We start from the raw sequence: 16,376 nt of genomic DNA, 5'->3' as shown, positions 1-16,376 counted from the left end.
ATGCCAGCGGACATAGGCACATGGCATGGTCGGTTCGTGTTCGTTCGCTAAAGTACCGTTGGTGTACATGCCAGGCAGAGTTGTCTTTCGGACCCAGCGCAGCAGGGAACAGTTCGGAGCGGAGCACTTGTGCTCGTAGCTGTGTTGCGGGATGTCAAGCAATTCGGGCTTGTCCAGATGTCTCATGCCCGACCGACTGAGTTTGACTAGTGGTTCGCATCCGAGTGAGATCCGCATCCGTGTTCGGCTAACTCACATTGTTTGTTGTCCATCGCCTCTGCCTCAGGTCCCCTTCAACTAATGCATTTTGTGTTGTGCCCACATGACCAAGTTTCCCCGTCAGGGGAGTGCGGGACGAGAGGGCGTTGTATTTCCATGTAATTAGCCAGTTCGCCATCGCGGTGCGGCTTGTCGATGCCAAGATTTCGCCCCGCGCTCCACGCACGCTGAACCCATACGTCGTCTAGGGATGTTCGGTGAAGCCCGAGAAGGCGACAACGGAGATGAAGCCTTTACCAACCTTGAATACAGGCATTACATGCCATACACTACCAAACGAAGGCTGAGGTATGACATTCCTAGGGAGCCTGGGGACGTGAGGGCAGGTGCGGTGAGTAACTCGGGCGCTACTCGGGTGGGTACGGCTTGGCAGCGTTTGTCATGTGTGCTGATTGTTCAAATCGGCAGCTTGGGTGTCTGCCGTGCATACCATGAGGTCGATAGAACCTACCGGCCACTGTCCACAAGACGCCACTATTCGTGCTAAGCCCTGCAGATGACCATCCATGGATGGCTGTTCTGCGATATCCCCCCAGGCAGCTGAGGCTCCAAACAGGCCACCACGACAGGTCGGGGCACACTGCGATCAAGATGCGAGCGATCACTTCCAGTCCAAGTCAGGTGCCACAGAATCAGCATGTCAGGCTCTCAGATTACCACTATTGGTCGCACATGCTCACGTCGCCTCAAGCTGCGGGAGGACAGTAAGTCCGCCGTCCTAGAAGGCCGCGGAAACTCGTTGGTCGTCCGGGGGGTTCAAGGTCCTTCAACTGAGCTAATGTTGGTGGCGACGATTTACCCATTTCTCTGCTGTCAAACATCGAATTGTGACATGTGCATCTGATCTAAAAAAAACAACTGAACACAGCAATGTAACTGGCACTGTGCAATACGTCGCTTTGATTGTTGGCGTGAGCAATGAACAAATTGAACCAGCGGACGTCCGACGAACTGCAGAGGTTTCAGAATATGGTGATACGGGAGACAATGACGCATTCGAGTAATGTCACGACCTGCCGCCACACTCCGTGCCTGACAAATTGGATACGGACTTCCCGTAATGTCCGTTTCGCGCGCTCAACAATTGGAGGTCGACCCGATGCACTTGGACACTCTCAAAAGCAACTTTCATACTCGAACGCTCAGCAACCAGCCGCCCCACATGAAGGCTACCACACTGCTGCGTTACATTGCCGGCAGGAAAACAAGATACAGAGGTAAGTTTGATGGCCTGCCCTCGCAACCCCTGCAATTGCGTGATCTGGCGGCCTCTCCAACTCGTTCGTGTTTGTGTTGACATTTTCCTAGTACTGAGCGGCACGGCATCCAACCTCATTATCAATGGTCCGGCGTCAGCTCTCCCGCATGACATTCTCCGTGCTTTCAAGGAGGGCAAAGTCGTCCACCCAGGTTTCTCAGTGAGACGAAGTGAGTACTTGTGTAGAAAGGAGCTGTCCGCAACGCACACGCTGCGTTACTTCCTGCTCTGCGCGCAAGCACTGACGTATTACCTAGTTACAGCTTTACCCATTGGCGCCGTCCGGAGACCATCAATGTTCAAGTCATTCCACATCACTACGGACGACGCAAAGATGGCAAAGGACATGTGGGAAATCTTGAACGCTCGGCCACTCTTTGTTGGCTGCACTGGCGTGCCTCCTCTAGTGCGCTCTGGACGACCAGACTATGTCTTCAGCAGCGACGCTAACGAGGACGGCTCGTTTGTGACATTTTGTGATGTGTCGGCGATGGAGTGGACCACTCAACTCCTCCGCAAGGCTAGGGCCCGTGATACCTATAGGACAAAGGACGACCCGAGACTCACCGCCGAGTGGGCCCTGCAACCAAGTATGTCGGGACACCGGGTAGTCGTCCGTGGCCTGCCTGGAACACTCCAGGCCTACGAGGTTGTGCCGTTGGCCCAAGATTCGGGCGGTGTCGACCCAATTCGTCTGCCAACCGCCCCTTATACACCCTCCAGCGCTTGGGCCATCACCTTCAAATCGGTGGCCGAGGCCTATGCCTTCCAGCGTCGCACCCACTTGAGGCCATTCGTCGGCTCCAACGGCAGAGACTACACGATGCGCTCCCAGGTCATGTGGTGAGACTTAGATAGATAGGTGATGTATCGTTACATGCATGCTGCTCTGTACCCCTTTGTACACTCTACGTACTGTACGCTTCCTGTCGGCCCCAAGAACCCCCGCCTAGTCGCGCTTGAGGGTACGGCGCACAAGGAAGGTGCGCTCACCGCCACCCTCACCGAGAGGGCCAAGCTCCTCAACCACAACACCCTCGGGCAGAGCACCCTTGCTGGTGAGGTCGTCGACCGCGCGTCCCTTGGCCATGACGACGTACATCTCGAGGCCGTCACCGACCTCGATGTGGCGCTCCGTAGCCGACGTGAACGAGTCGATAACAAGACCCAGGACGGTTCCCAGCGGCAGGTTACCAGGGATGGGCTTGGGCTGGTCGGCGGGGAACGTCTGGTTGCGGAAATAGATCTGGTTGTCGAGGAAGGGCTGGATGAGAGACTGGGCGGCACCAGCAGCACGGCACGCCTCGCGCTCGTAGCTGCCAACAGGGTCGAACGAGTAGACGGCACCGGTACCGTCCTCCTCAATGCCGCCCAGAATGTTGTACACGTAGTAGGGGAAGAAGCGCTTGGCGTACAGCATGGTCTGGATCATGCGCGCAATCGACTTGATGCTCATCTGCTTCTGGTGCGCGTTCTCGTACCATTCCAAACGCTGCTTGACCTTCTTGACAAAGTTCGCACCATCAGCCGCAAAGCCGTTGGTCGCAAGGACAACCTTGTCCGTACTGCACATGTCAGCTCCAGGTCATTTAATCGTCCTGTGTGAGCTGGGCGGCGCGGAGGAGAGCCGGAGCTGGCTGTTTTGCGCTCACTCAGCTCGTTGACAAGTATACTCACAGCTGCCAGACCTTGCGAGCGTAACGGGTCTGAATGTTGTAGCCCTGGGACTGACGGGTGTCGCCTGCAATGACGCTGAAGTCGGCACCGGCAATCGAAAGGATGGTACCACCGTTGTCCTCGTAAGGGTCGAAGCGGCTGATCGTGAGCTGCAAGTTCCCACCAGGTTTAAGCTGCACTTACTGCTGAATGGGAGCGGCGACAGCCTCCTGCTGTGCTGATGCGGCGAAGAGAGCCATGGTTGTTGGTGGTTGTGTGGTTGTGCTAGACGATACTTCGTCATGCCTCGACGAGCAGTCGGATAGCCATCAGGTCGACATCAGCGTCACCACTGGACGCGCGTCGGTGACATCACGTGATATACTCCCACGTGGGAGCGGAAATATACGATGTGGCATTTTGCCAACTGGTTAACGGGCGGTTTGACTTGTTTGGTTCCTTTTGTTGCTTCTTTCCATTCCTCGCGTCCATTGTTCTGATCATTCTCAAACACTCACAGTCCCCAACCCGTAGCGGAGAACGACACCAAAGACTCGAGCGATGCGCGCATAGTGCGCATCGCGTTGCAGCTGACAAAAAAACCAGCCAACTCAAAACACATGGGGTTTTGGGACGCCACGGGGTAAACACGATGGTGTCTCAAAGGTGCGGCGGTGAACCAATGTTTCTGGGGGTAAACGCACCGTGCGTTCGCCTTTGTGGCGGAGGAGATTCATATTTGTCTGCCTTTGAACGTCCACAAACTGATTTCCCAACTGACCCCCAACCCCCAACAACACTTATCCATCAGCGCAGGCTCACCACCTCATCCTACACATCCCTCCTCTCAACGTCTCTTCATCCCGACCACCGCCTACATTGCGGCATCCTAGTTTGTCCCCCGACCTCTTCTTCGAACCCTCCTGCCACCTACATTGTGGCACTATCGCCATGTCGGGGAACCCCCAGATCACGGTGCAGGACACCGGCGCGACGACTGTTCCTCTCACTCCTCGCACAAGCTGGCCCTTTTCAGCCTACCGCTTCTCTCGCGGCGGTCGTGCGAGCAGGTCAGTCACCCCTGCGCTGCCACCTACTCCAAAGACGTACAATGATGAGGGCGGATACTACTCATCGGACCCGTTCAAGGACCCGCCAGACCCGCATGCCCAGTCGACTGGTCTGCGTCCGTTTCTTTCGCTTGGCCCGCGTCTCCTCCTTACGACGTTTTCGCCTGCCCTCCTCCCCTTTGTCTTTACCATTGTGCACATTGCACAGACGCGTGCTTCGACGGCTCAGCTCGCCGCCACGTTGCGAAGCAGCCTCATGAGCGCTTGCAGCGGCCTTGCAACCGGCGCCAGCAGTCTCCAGGCACTCCCTCGCTACCTCGCCATGCAGACCAACGACCAAGTCCTTCGCGCCACGCGTGCGAGCGTGCTCGCCGTGGGAATCGCTCTCATGGACTGCATCACCATCATTGAGCAAGTCCTCAACTTTATTGTTGACACATATCGCTCTCTCCTTTTGTGCACAGTGTACCTCGTGGTCCAGGGCACGCTGGAAATCCTGATCGCAGCCGTGGAGGAGATCAGCACGGCGGTTACAAGCTCACTCAACTCCATTCGAGAGGAAATCCAGTCTGACATTGCGTCCGCCAACAACCTTGTTCAAGGGGCAGTGTCAGCCATCAACGTGAGCTCGGAAACGACTTGGGCCGGAAGCTGACCCCCCAGTCTGTCACGTCCCTCATCGATGTCAACCTGTTTGTGCCAAACATGACCATCCCCGCCCTCAGCTTTCTCGAGAACGTGACCATCCCGACCGGCTTTGAGGACACGCTCATCAAGCTCAATACCTCGATGCCTACTCTGGACGAGCTCAAGGACAAGATCAACGAGCTCATTGACACCCCCTTTGAGATGCTCAAGAACGAGATCAACACAACGCGTCTAGAGATTGCCGCCAACCTCAACGACTCAGCTTTCCCCGTTCCGAGCCTCACGACCTTGGGTGCCCAAGACGCGTCCAGCCTCCAGTCTGCGCTGTGTGGGGACCTCAACACGTCCCTCATCGACGACACGGCGTCGGCGCTGCACAAGCTCGGTACTTGGGGCATTGTCGCCATGGTCCTCATCCTCCTCGGCGGTTGGGGCGTGCTCGCATTCTGGCAATGGCGCCGCTGGCGTGCTCTCCAAGACACTGTGGTCATTGTCGAAACCGAGTGGGCATCCGCTCGCCCGACGGATGCATGGGCCACTGTGGCCGTGGTCGAGCATCCTTTTCTTGAGAGGTATGCCAGGCCCGTCCTCAACAAGATGAACGCGTCGCCACGCACACGCAACAACCTCCGCTGGCTGCTCAGTTACCTTGGCCACCCGACCATGCTCACGCTCTTCTGCATGGCCGTTGTTGGTCTCATCGCCATTGAGATCCAGATGGTCGCGCTTCACGCCATCCAGCACCGCATGCAAGAGTCGGCCAACGCAACTATCGCGGCCACCACGGACGACCTCGTCGCCCGCCTGAATGCTCTCAGCGCCGACGCGTCTGCGTCCTATGCCAAGGACATGAACGCTGCCATATCGACCGTCCAGGACAGCATGAACAATGACCTCTTTGGTAGCTGGGTCAATACCACGGCGGTCACCCTCAACTCTACTCTCGTCACATTCTACTCCGAGGTTGAGACTGGTGCGTTGTCCATCCCAAGTATTGCGGCATTAGCTGACTGGCGCAGTGCTCAACGCCTCATTTGGTGGCACGATCCTGTACAACCCCATCAACACTTTTGTGTACTGCATCCTCGGATCCAAGATTACAAACCTCGAGAAGGGTCTCACTTGGGTGTCGGAGCACGCGTACATTGACCTTCCAACAATCGACCCAAACGTCCTCCAACTGTCCAACGCGAGCATGCTCGAACTGGTGGCACCTATCTCGGCCGCTGCAGCCGGCACCTCCAACGACCCAAACGAGGGCGTCATCGCTGACCTCGTCAACCACTTTCAAGCGGCTCTCGCCGCCGAGCGCACAATCTACGCCATCCTCCTGGCAGTGTACGCTGTCCTCGTCCTCATTGGTTTGCTCGTTGTGGTTTGGAACTCTGGAGGACGTGAGCACTACTTTGCCTGGAGAAGCAAGGGACCCCCACCGCCTCCGGAGGGACCTTCCGGCGAAAAGGATGGTCAGTGGCCTGGCGGCGCCGTCGTTGACTATGCGGGCGAAAAGGCCTCTGGCGGGAGGCACACGCCTGGTCAAGACAGTGGTCTGAACGTGGCTTCGCCTCCCAGCCGGCAGGGCAGCAGTGCCGGACGGGGCAGCCTCCGTTCTCTTGCTGCTCCGGGCAACGCCTTCCTCGCCATGAGGAGTTATGTGTCGACCCCGCTTCCAGCACAATCCAGGTCATCGCCTGCGCCTGTGCCCCCTGCCCCCGCTTCACCCGAGATCCGTGGCTCGTTTGGCCCGTTTCTTGACCCGGTGGCCCCGCCTGTCGAACAGGCCTACTGGCTCCAGCGCGTGACAGGCGGAGTGGGTGCGTATCTGCGCGCACTCCGCCCGCAGCCAACTCCAAGCGAGAGCAGTTTTGGAGCCTCGCGCGCCGGCACTGCGCGTACACCTCACTTCGACATCCCGTTCGCCTCGCCGGCGCCACTTACCGGCGAACCTCCTTCAACGCCGCTCGCAGGTTCGCTCGAGGCCCTTGGTGTCGCCGCGCGCTGGCGCCGTAGTGGCGGATACTATGCCGCCGGTACCCCGATCCCGACAAACGACGTGCGCCGCCTAGTGGTCATGAATGCACACAGCCAGGACGCCATGAGTGTCAGCGATGTGACCAGTGTCACTGGGCGCTCCCTTCCCCCTCCTCCTCGCGCCGTCAGTGACTTTCCAACCGATGCTGTGAGCCCCATCTCGTCTACCAACCATGGCCCGCCCGGCCCTCCATCCGGGACCCAGGAGATGAGCCGTGCCAACACCTCGGACCACTACCTGTCTGCCGACGGACACCTTGCGGTACCGTCCACGTCCCTGTCTCGCTCCGGGTCAGAATCGGGGCCCAGCGCGTGGCGCGGGACGAGCTGCAGCAGCAGTGTCGGTCGCAGCGCCAGTCGCAGCACACACTGCAGTACCGCTAGCCACCATCAGTCTGCCGGGACTGGGATGGCGGCCTGGGGCAGTGAGGCAGGTGACGAGGCCGACCCTTTCGGCCGTGGAGGTGCCGATGACGTCGAGTTGGTCGACTCTGAGCGGGGGAGCTACGCCGCCGACCTCAACGATGGTCTCCCCAGTGGAAAATCGGGCATGACCTATGCCACCACCTTTTCGCGACCGAGCCGAGCCAGCGGTACGAGCTTTGGCGGTGGGGGCAGGCTGAGCCTCAACACCACTCCGGCATGCAGTGCACCCCCGTCCCTCGGTCCATCGCCAGCGCGTCCTCCTGCCCCTCTTCCCAGCGAGCGTGACCGCCGCAACTCCGACCCGTTCGTCACACCGCTCCTCCGTCTTGGCTTTCCACTCTCGCCTGTCCCCCAGTCTCCGATGGCGCTCTCGCCCACCTCGCCGCTGTCTCCGTCCCCGAGCATCGCCACGGCAAGCGTGCATGGCGCAAAGGTAGCCACGGCCGCGCTGGCCGGCATCATCTCGAACCTCCACAGTCGAAGGCAGCGCGACCTCGAGAGGCGTATCAACCCGTTCGTCTCACCGATGGACAACTCGGCCAGTCGTCCCCCCTCGGGCAACTTGAGCCTCTCCCATGGGTGCACCTAGATATAGCTAGAGCGACGAGATGGTCGTGAAAATACCCAAACCCCCCGGCGATGGGCTTTGAAATACCAGTTCGGTTTTGGTTTAGTTGTGACATAGTAGTATAGTTTTGTTCAGTTGCAGACGAACACCAATGCAGTCTTTACACAGTGCTGGTTGGTTGTTGCAAGAGATATATGTAACATTCTAGGAAAGGAGGGAGAAGAAACCACAGCAAAACAAACACACCTAACACCTCCGGTCGATACCACGGCGGGCCTCTTCCTCGCGGTACTCGAACATGATCTGGACGCCGACAAAGAGACATGCCGACGCAAACCCGGTAAACATCCAGCCGTTCGCAGTGGTCAACAGCTCATGGACGAGGTGCTTCATGCCGTCGAGGCCGAGCACAAAGCCCACGAGGTTGGCGCTCATCATGAGCAGGATGTTGACCACGCCGCCCATGGCCGCGACGTGGCGGTACCACCATTCCTTGCCGTACTTTGACGCCGGGACGAGTGCGCGGCCCACCAGTTCAGGTACAATGAACAAGGACACAAGCCAGCCCCAGGCCAAGAGCCTGAAACTGAGGTCGTGCCACAGCGCGACAAACGTAAAGACCATGGTGGTGGCGAGCACGACGCGTTTGGCGCCGCCGAGTGGGATGTAGATGTACCGCACAATCCAGAGGTTGTAGCTCCTGTGCCAGGAACGCCAGAAGCCCAGAGTCGAATAGTTGTTGGCAACACAGCGGACCATGTTCTCGGGTGGGTCGACACCATCGAGGAGCGCCCATAGACGGAAGAAGCGCCATGGGATGAGAAGCTGGGGATGGAGGTTAGCTCATATGGAGACGCAAATTGGCCACCTCAGACTCACTTTGAGCCACACAGTGACCAAGTTCCAGAACCCGATGAGGCTGAGGTCGGCCGGCCCGTTGCCCATCCATGCCTTTGTGTCCTTGATGGCGATGACGTACATTGTGTGGAGGATAAACTCCATCGTGAGGAAGCAGAAGAGGAAACGGATGGCGTAGCTGATACGCTCACGCGCAGTGACGCGTACGGGGCTGTGGAGCTGCCACACAAAGTCGTTGAACGTCATGATCGGCCCGGCAATGTAGAGCGGCGGGTAGACGGCGTACGCGAAATAGTTGAGGAAGCTGTACTCCGAGTCGGGGAGCGACGCGGCCGTACGTGTCCGTTGGTCGGTAGGTGTGGTGGGAGGCGGGGCCACACGCCAATGCGCGTCCAGAGCAAATGATACAATGCGGAGCATGGTGATGTTGAAGTTGACGTGCCAGCGCGGGTGCAGGCCGTTGAGCGACTTTCCGTCCAGCCATGCCAGGCTCTCGCTAACAGCGGCAAACTTGTATCCGTCACACTTTTCGTTGACAAACAAGATGAACATGTTGAGCACAATCACCACAGCGGGCCACACACGGGCAACTGCAGGCGGCTTGTGCGCCGTAGCAATGAAGTAGTTGATGGCCAGGATGATCGCCACCTTGAACGCGCCAATGCCGTGAAGGACCAGCAGCATCAGAGCTGCAAAGCATGTAATGAACCGCACGCGTGCTTGTGGGCTGGTGTACCCTGCGAACCGGACTAGGTGAGATGGGATTAGGAAGGCAATACCCAGACCGAGCAGCGCGCTGAGGTTGCCTCGAAACGTTTTGTACTGAGGGTCGCTGCCGTCGACCTTCCAACCGAACAGCCACCCTTGTGACAGGCGTGGCGAATACAGCCAGTAGTTGGGGCTCTGAGCTGCATGTCAGCTATGCATTGCAGGCACCGCAGCTTACATGAACTGAGCTTGATGGGCCACCAGATGAGCATTGGCACGACAATTGCAAAGACCAGCCCGTAAAACATAAACTCGGGAGTGCGCCAGCGGGCTGGTGGTGGGTCGTCAGCCCCGGCTCGCCGTGTCGAGCCTGGAATATTGATGGTGAGGTCGGTAATGTTGCAATCGGGTCCACAGCCATACCCCTTGTCATGGTCATGGTGCTTGTGGACGTTGCGCTCACGCATGCCGGCGCCCGTCCCGGTTGCTAGGTCGTCCGAGCCCATTGTGGTGAGTGGGATGGTGGCTTCGTCGCGATGTGAGGGGAGCATGACGGGGGTTATGGGCGGCGTCGAGTTCGGCGTCGCCTGTAGAGGGTCAGCTTGAAGGGAGGGGAGGAGGAGGAGGAGGAACACACACCCTCTGCCGCATTGTCCGATGGGTGGACTAGAGCGTGTCAACGCTCAACGTCAATAACCGGAACGCGCGCGTTGGAGGCCGTCCGCTGCGAGTGGAGGCGGTGAGCGCGGGAGCAGATTGGGAGAACGCATTACCCAGCTCGACAGGGGTGTCAACCGGCCCATAGTGTGTTTTTCATGTGACGGGATGAGATTCTCTAATGATGCATTAGTGCCATAACAACGGCGGCCTTTATCGGAGGTTAATCAAACACATATCAAACCTATTTAATCGCTCTGCCGATCTGTGAATTGATCGACGCCCGCTGATCGCCCATCTCTTCGTCTTCATGAACTCCCAACTGTGGAGCACAGTCCAGGAATCCAGGACGGTCTCCGTGGCCGGATCTCCGGTTTGTCCTCAGCTTGGAGACAGAGGGAAATGATAGAAGTGACATGACATACTTGGGCTCACGTAGTGCCTTACCACTGACTGGCCACTGGACTACAGCAGACCAGGTAGCTGGAAACCCTCGGCCGGAAGTTCCTTTGCTTCTAAATCATGCCAAGGATGCGGCAGCTGAGTCTCTGGAACGAACTGTCAGTGAGCAGCGGACGACAGCATTGATCAGTGGCGAGTCTGCCGAGTTTCCGAGTGCTCTCGGCGTTCTTGGTTCCTGGCATGGCAGTCGGCCGACCGAGGCCAAGTTGACGGGTTGCAGAGCAACGGGCGGCTGTTTCGCAAGGAGTGAGTGGTAACGAGGTCAAAGGCAGAACACTGTACACTAGTCACTGCCTGACATGGGTCCTGTACATTCTGCTGATAGGGGTATCACTGCTGCCCCACTTCGATGGCGGAGTGCCATTCGCCACGAACGTCGATACTGTACGTCTCGCGTGGCTCTGCACACATGGGCGCATGGGCCTCGCTTTCCTCGCCAAATGAACACTGATAGGGCGAGAAACATTTCTGTGCATTGGGGCTCTGAAGGACAAGCCTTTCCCCGGGATGCTGCATCCATCCATGCATTCTCCAGAGTGGCACCGATATGCACAGAACATTACGCAGAGCAAGGCAGCCTCGCCACCATGCTCGGCCGAAGGTCCGAACAAAGGGGCGACCCCGCGCCCCGCTCGAAAAGCGAGACGCCAAGAGATGTGATCTCGCAGGCAGAACCATTATTTACCACCACGCTGGGAGGAATCCCCCACGTCGTCTGCACGCTGGCCCCGCTGACTGGCTGGACAAAAGGGCCAAGGCCCGACAGGGGAGACCCATATGGCGCCATTATCAGATACCATTTGCTAACGTTACGTGAACACCTCCCATCTCTCCTTTGCTCACCTCATCACTCCATCCCAGCCCCCTCCTCGCCACCCCTTCCCCTTCTCTCACCATGTCGTGTCCTGTCCCCCACCACAAGGACACCCCCACCCCGCCCGGCCACCCTTCCGTCGCCGCCGCCCAGGCTTCCGACGAGAAGAATGGCGATGTGACTCCCGGCTTTGAGCCCAACGCGCCCGCGTCCGTTATCCCCAGCGACCAGCTGACCCTCGAGGGCCTGCTGTACGAGAGCGGCGCTGGAGACGGCAATAAGCCGGCCTCTGTCGACGAGTGGCCGCTTCCCGAGGAGCTGGACTTTACGCGTCCCGTTTCCGAGCTGCTCCGCAAGGGCACTCAGCGTGCCCACGTTGCCGCCGAGCACAGCGAGGGTGCTGTCGCGCTCACCAACGGCCAGCTCGAGCTCCAGGAGTACATTCGCTGGCTCGCGCTTCTCTGGCGTGTTTACGAGTGAGTAGAGTGTTTTTGGTCGTAGTTGCCACCCATCCCGTTGATCATCAGCTGACGCCTCGCGAAGCGCGCTCGAGCAGGGCCTGGCGGCGCATGCTTCCAACACGGTTCTTGCTCCCACCTACGACCCCACTCTCCTTGCCCGTGCCCCCGAGCTCGCCGCGGACATCAAGTTCCTGCTCAAGCGTCTCCCCAAGGACCTGACCAAGGAGAGCAAGAACCCCCTCGCGTCCAACCCCTCCGTCCCCCTCCCTCCCTTCCCCCTGCCCCCTTTCCTCGAGGAGGTGTTTGTGATCACTCCCCCAGCTCTCCGCGTGTACATGGACCGCGTCAACGAGCTGGCCGCTAGCGAGGCCACTGCCCCCCGCCTCCTTGCCCACGCCTACGTCCGCTACCTCGGCGACCTGAGCGGTGGCCAGATCATCGGTGCCCGTCTCCGCAAGGCGTACAACCTTCCCGGTCTTGACGGCCGTCGTTTCTACTACTTTGACGTTGCCATCACTGGCGACGACAAGGCGGCCGTCGTGGCCGGCGAGGAGACTGTCGGCGAGCGCAAGAAGAAGCTCAACGACGTCAAGGTGTGGTACCGCACGGGCATGGACGAGGGTGCCGGCGATGACGAGAAGCTGAAGGGTGAGTTGAGCTAGTTCCTTTTCTTCTAGCTGACATTTTCCCAGCGGCCCTTGTGCGCGAGGCCAACGTCGCGTTCGTCCTCAACACCCACCTCTTCTCGCTCATCACCCCTCCCCCGGCCCCCGGCAAGGAGCTGAGGTACTTTGAGAAGCGCCAGCGCGAGGAGGCCCGCCGCCTCGCCCTGCACCCCCACAAGCCTCTCACCTGGACCGAGTTTGCGCTCAAGTTTATGCGCTTCATCTTTGCATGCCTCTTTGGCGTCTTTGTCACCCACGCCATGATCCCCACTCTCTGGCCCCAGATCGCCCCGTGGTTCCACGGTACCGTGGTGCCAGTCCTCAACGACAAGGTCATTCCCTGGTGGGACGAGAACGGACCCATTGTCAACCGACACCTGAAGCGCGCCACCCGCCAAATGTTCTAAGAGTAGAGTCTTAGACTACAGAGTACAGAGTGTTACAGTGAGCGTTTGGGTGGGTAGAGGGAGAGAGGGGTAGAGTTTTCTTTAGGTTCTGTCGCATCATCCGAGATCTGAGAGGGGGGTCCATGTAGTCTCCCACAATGCTATCTGTTTTCATCATTGCGAAGAGAGAGGGAAGGGAAGGAAAGAGAAGGAGCTCCTCTGGCTGGCATGTTGGGGCAGATCGGGCAGATCCACGGTGCCATGTGCGACATCACAGTGGATTGTTTGTGTACGCGTCTGACATTCACCTTTCACAGCCCCTTAAACCTATCCCCCGCACGCGGCGCGACGCGCTTATATCAGATAGTGCCTCCGCCAGCTGGTCGCTGCGTCTGCGATGCTGCAACGGACGGCCAAGGTGGCCCAGTTCGCACAACAGTACTGACGCGCGGCAGCTGGACATGGGCTGAAGCACGATCGGCCGTCGGGTCCGCGTGCGCAGCCATGTTGGCGCAGCGGCGCAGCAGCAGGCTTGGCACTTACTCATGCCTTGATCAGCTCTGTGCGTAGCTGACCCTGCGGTCGACAGAGCCCTTTTGCTTCGCCACCGGCCCCCGGGGTATGCAGAGTGTCGGCGAGATGTCCGGAGACGCGCTCCGTCGCTCCATGCTCGATGGGTTCTGGAGTTTTGGGAGCTTCAGTGATCAGTGACCAGTGACCACTGCAGCCAGCAATTGCAGCTTACTGCAGATTACCAAACTATCACCCGAAATAGCCGGTGACTGGTGACGAGAAGAAAAAAACGTTGGGAATGCCGACATTTACCGAGCGTGTGCTCTACTGGGAAGGTACATCGTGGTACATCGTCCTTCGTAAACAAGCAAAGGCCGGAAGCTGGGTCGTGTGATGGGGCCGTGGGAAGAGCTTGGTCATGCATTCTTACCCTGTGTAGTGTTGTTGCTTGGCATCGCGACGAGATGTCCGTGTCCATGCAATGCAAACCGAACGACTGCGAGCACCGTTCAAGCTGCAAGCTGGCAACCATTTGGTCAGTCTGCTGGCTCCAGCCAAACGGTCAGTCTGCTGGCTCCAGCTGCACTGCGCTTTCCTGCGTAACTACGTCTCTGCATCACTCTAGTCTAAAGTCTAGCCTGGCCCTAGTGGCCGTTGGTGGCAACGCCGTTGCCGTTGGCCTCAGCGGCAGCAACGTCGGCATCCTCCTCCTCCTCGGCGAGGAGACGCTCGGCCTCGAGGGCAGCCATGCATCCCGAACCGGCCGAGGTGATGGCCTGGCGGTAACGCTTGTCCTGGACGTCACCGGCGGCGAAGACACCGTGCACCGAGGTCTGGGCGGTGCCGGGGACAGTGACGATGTAGCCATCCTCGTCGGTCGCGATCTGGCCAGCAACGAGCGAAGTGGCGGGAACGTGACCAATGGCGTAGAAGAGGCCGTTGACCTCGAGCTTGCGCTCCTCCTTGGTGGTAACGTCCTGGAGGTTGAGCGAAGTGAGGAGGTCGCCGTCACCGAGGCACTCGGTGGCGACAGTGTTCCAGAGGACAGTGACCTTGGGGTGGGCGAGGAGACGCTTGGCCATGATCTTGGACGCACGGAGGGCGTCACGGCGGACAAGAACGTAGACGTGCGAAGCGTACTTGGTGAGGTACATGGCCTCCTCGGCAGCCGAGTCACCACCGCCGATAACGGCGAGGGGCTTGTTGCGGAAGATGGGGACGGCACCGTCGCAGACAGCGCAGGCCGAGATACCCGACTGCCAGTAGGTCTCCTCTCCGGGGAGGTGGAGACGCTTGGCAGAGGCACCAGTGGCGATGATGATCGAGTCGGCAGTCATAAAGTCGGCGTCCTCCTCCTCGCCCTCGGTCCAGTACTTGAAGGGACGCTGCGAGAAGTCGACCTTGGCAATGGTCTCGGTGATGATCTCAGTGCCAAAGCGCTCCGACTGGGCACGGAACTTGTCCATCATCTCGGGGCCAGTAACGCCCTCGGGGAAACCGGGGAAGTTCTCGACGTCGGTGGTGGTGGTGAGCTGGCCACCGGGGGCGAAGCTGCACAGTCAGCGTGATGTTCTCTGACGTTCGTCCGTGTAACCGGCGCGTAAAGGGTCTGGGCTGTCTGCAGGGGTCGCGAACCGTTTACCCGGGTCGCTCCGCCATTTAGGCATCATGCGACCACAGAGAGACGATTCAGACCAGAGCTTGATGGTCGTGCGAAGACGACTATGCCCTCTACGCCGTACACGCAGCGTTACTCACCCGTTGGCGAGCATACCCTCGTAGAGGACGGGGTTGAGGTTGGCACGGGCCAGGTAGATGGCGGCGGTGTGGCCAGCGGGACCCGAGCCGATGATGACGACGTCCGAGTGCTTCTTGCCGGAGCGGACGCCACCCTTGGTGGGCTCAACGACGTTGACGGATGGAATGGGGGCCATTTTGGACTGTTTGCGGTGGTCTGGGATGGAGGAGAGGGCGGCGAGGCGACCTGTTGACACGGTAGGGTGGGGAGGGGGAGGCGGGGGTGGTGGGGTGTGGACGAGGCGACGGAAAGTAGCGGGGGTGATGCGTGCGGTCAAGCTGCGAGCCCGGAGGGGAGTGCGAGTTATAAAAGACGTGGTGGGCGAGAGGGAGGAGATGAAAAAAAAGGGAGACTGGAAAGATCTCTCTGGCGCGATGGATAAGAACGGAAAGGACGCGTCCGTCCCGAGCGGAGGGGTGTGGGTCGCCAGCTCTCCAGCAACGCAGAGAATCGGCCGGAAGCTGAAAATGGTGCAAAATGGGCTTAGGTAAGGCTGACCTGACCGCCCAGACAGCCCCGCCCCCCCCGCGCGAAGCCCGCACAAGGCGCACAAGCCGGCACGGCCGGCACAGCCAAAAAAGCTGACACACCCAACGGCCTCTGCAATCTTCCACGGCGCTGACGTGCTGACGTGCTGCTGACTGACCCAACACAGGGCAACATGGGTCAATTTGCACCCCCCCATGCACCGTCCAGCGATCCAGCGAGCGTATCTAGCCGTAGAGTACACCCGGAAACGCATAAACCCAACCACGCGGATTTTGCCGGCCACCAGCTCATGGGGGTGTGTGTAAGGGCCAGGACAGGTGGCGCCAGGTGGGCTGCCGAGTTTTTTTGTAAATGGTCGGCCTCTCTTTAAAAGTCCTCAATAGCAATGACGCGGTGGTATTACAAAAGTAACATTCGTGGCCCCGGAAGAACCAAGTGTCACAATGGGCAAACATCATTTCGAGTAACATGATTAACCTGATTAGCAGCCGAACGCCAGCTAGATTACAAGTCGCGGGGTTCGTCCTGTCGCTCCTCATGGAGGGTGCATAGGACCGCTGCCAAGTGATCCAGTGGTTGGGCATGTTATTACGGGAGACGACTGCCCTGCGTGGGAGGCGGGTTGAAAT

At 59.1% G+C, this 16,376-nt stretch overlaps 6 protein-coding genes across 6 annotated transcripts; 3 read left to right on the top strand and 3 right to left on the bottom strand.

Moving 5' to 3' along the window:
- Window positions 1-916: 916 nt before the first annotated feature.
- Window positions 917-2,384, top strand: EHS24_004915 (uncharacterized protein; the record flags this gene model as incomplete). Its single annotated transcript, XM_028620457.1, has 3 exons — window positions 917-983; window positions 1,588-1,707; window positions 1,795-2,384. The coding sequence occupies 3 exons, from the start codon at window positions 917-919 to the stop codon at window positions 2,382-2,384; spliced, it is 777 nt and encodes a 258-aa protein (XP_028479429.1).
- Window positions 2,385-2,486: 102 nt separating this feature from the next.
- PRE7 (Proteasome subunit beta type-6) lies at window positions 2,487-3,453 on the bottom strand (the record flags this gene model as incomplete). The annotated part of the gene is made up of 3 exons (XM_028620456.1): window positions 2,487-3,102; window positions 3,215-3,352; window positions 3,398-3,453. The coding sequence occupies 3 exons, from the start codon at window positions 3,451-3,453 to the stop codon at window positions 2,487-2,489; spliced, it is 810 nt and encodes a 269-aa protein (XP_028479428.1).
- Window positions 3,454-4,144: 691 nt separating this feature from the next.
- On the top strand, window positions 4,145-7,957 carry PRM1 (plasma membrane fusion protein prm1; the record flags this gene model as incomplete). The annotated part of the gene is made up of 3 exons (XM_028620455.1): window positions 4,145-4,885; window positions 4,927-5,884; window positions 5,931-7,957. The coding sequence occupies 3 exons, from the start codon at window positions 4,145-4,147 to the stop codon at window positions 7,955-7,957; spliced, it is 3,726 nt and encodes a 1,241-aa protein (XP_028479427.1).
- Window positions 7,958-8,182: 225 nt separating this feature from the next.
- On the bottom strand, window positions 8,183-10,008 carry GUP1 (glycerol transporter; the record flags this gene model as incomplete). The annotated part of the gene is made up of 3 exons (XM_028620454.1): window positions 8,183-8,761; window positions 8,816-9,702; window positions 9,741-10,008. The coding sequence occupies 3 exons, from the start codon at window positions 10,006-10,008 to the stop codon at window positions 8,183-8,185; spliced, it is 1,734 nt and encodes a 577-aa protein (XP_028479426.1).
- Window positions 10,009-11,516: 1,508 nt separating this feature from the next.
- On the top strand, window positions 11,517-12,968 carry EHS24_004911 (uncharacterized protein; the record flags this gene model as incomplete). Its single annotated transcript, XM_028620453.1, has 3 exons — window positions 11,517-11,911; window positions 11,979-12,544; window positions 12,589-12,968. The coding sequence occupies 3 exons, from the start codon at window positions 11,517-11,519 to the stop codon at window positions 12,966-12,968; spliced, it is 1,341 nt and encodes a 446-aa protein (XP_028479425.1).
- Window positions 12,969-14,104: 1,136 nt separating this feature from the next.
- Window positions 14,105-15,394, bottom strand: TRR1 (thioredoxin-disulfide reductase; the record flags this gene model as incomplete). The annotated part of the gene is made up of 2 exons (XM_028620452.1): window positions 14,105-15,011; window positions 15,219-15,394. 2 exons carry the CDS (start codon window positions 15,392-15,394, stop codon window positions 14,105-14,107), a joined length of 1,083 nt encoding a protein of 360 aa, XP_028479424.1.
- Between the last annotated feature and the right edge of the window lie 982 nt (window positions 15,395-16,376).

Source organism: Apiotrichum porosum, assembly GCF_003942205.1.
Source record: "Apiotrichum porosum strain DSM 27194 chromosome Unknown scaffold_2, whole genome shotgun sequence".
Classification (NCBI taxonomy): domain Eukaryota; kingdom Fungi; phylum Basidiomycota; class Tremellomycetes; order Trichosporonales; family Trichosporonaceae; genus Apiotrichum; species Apiotrichum porosum.
This window is presented reverse-complemented; position numbering and strand designations above follow the sequence as displayed.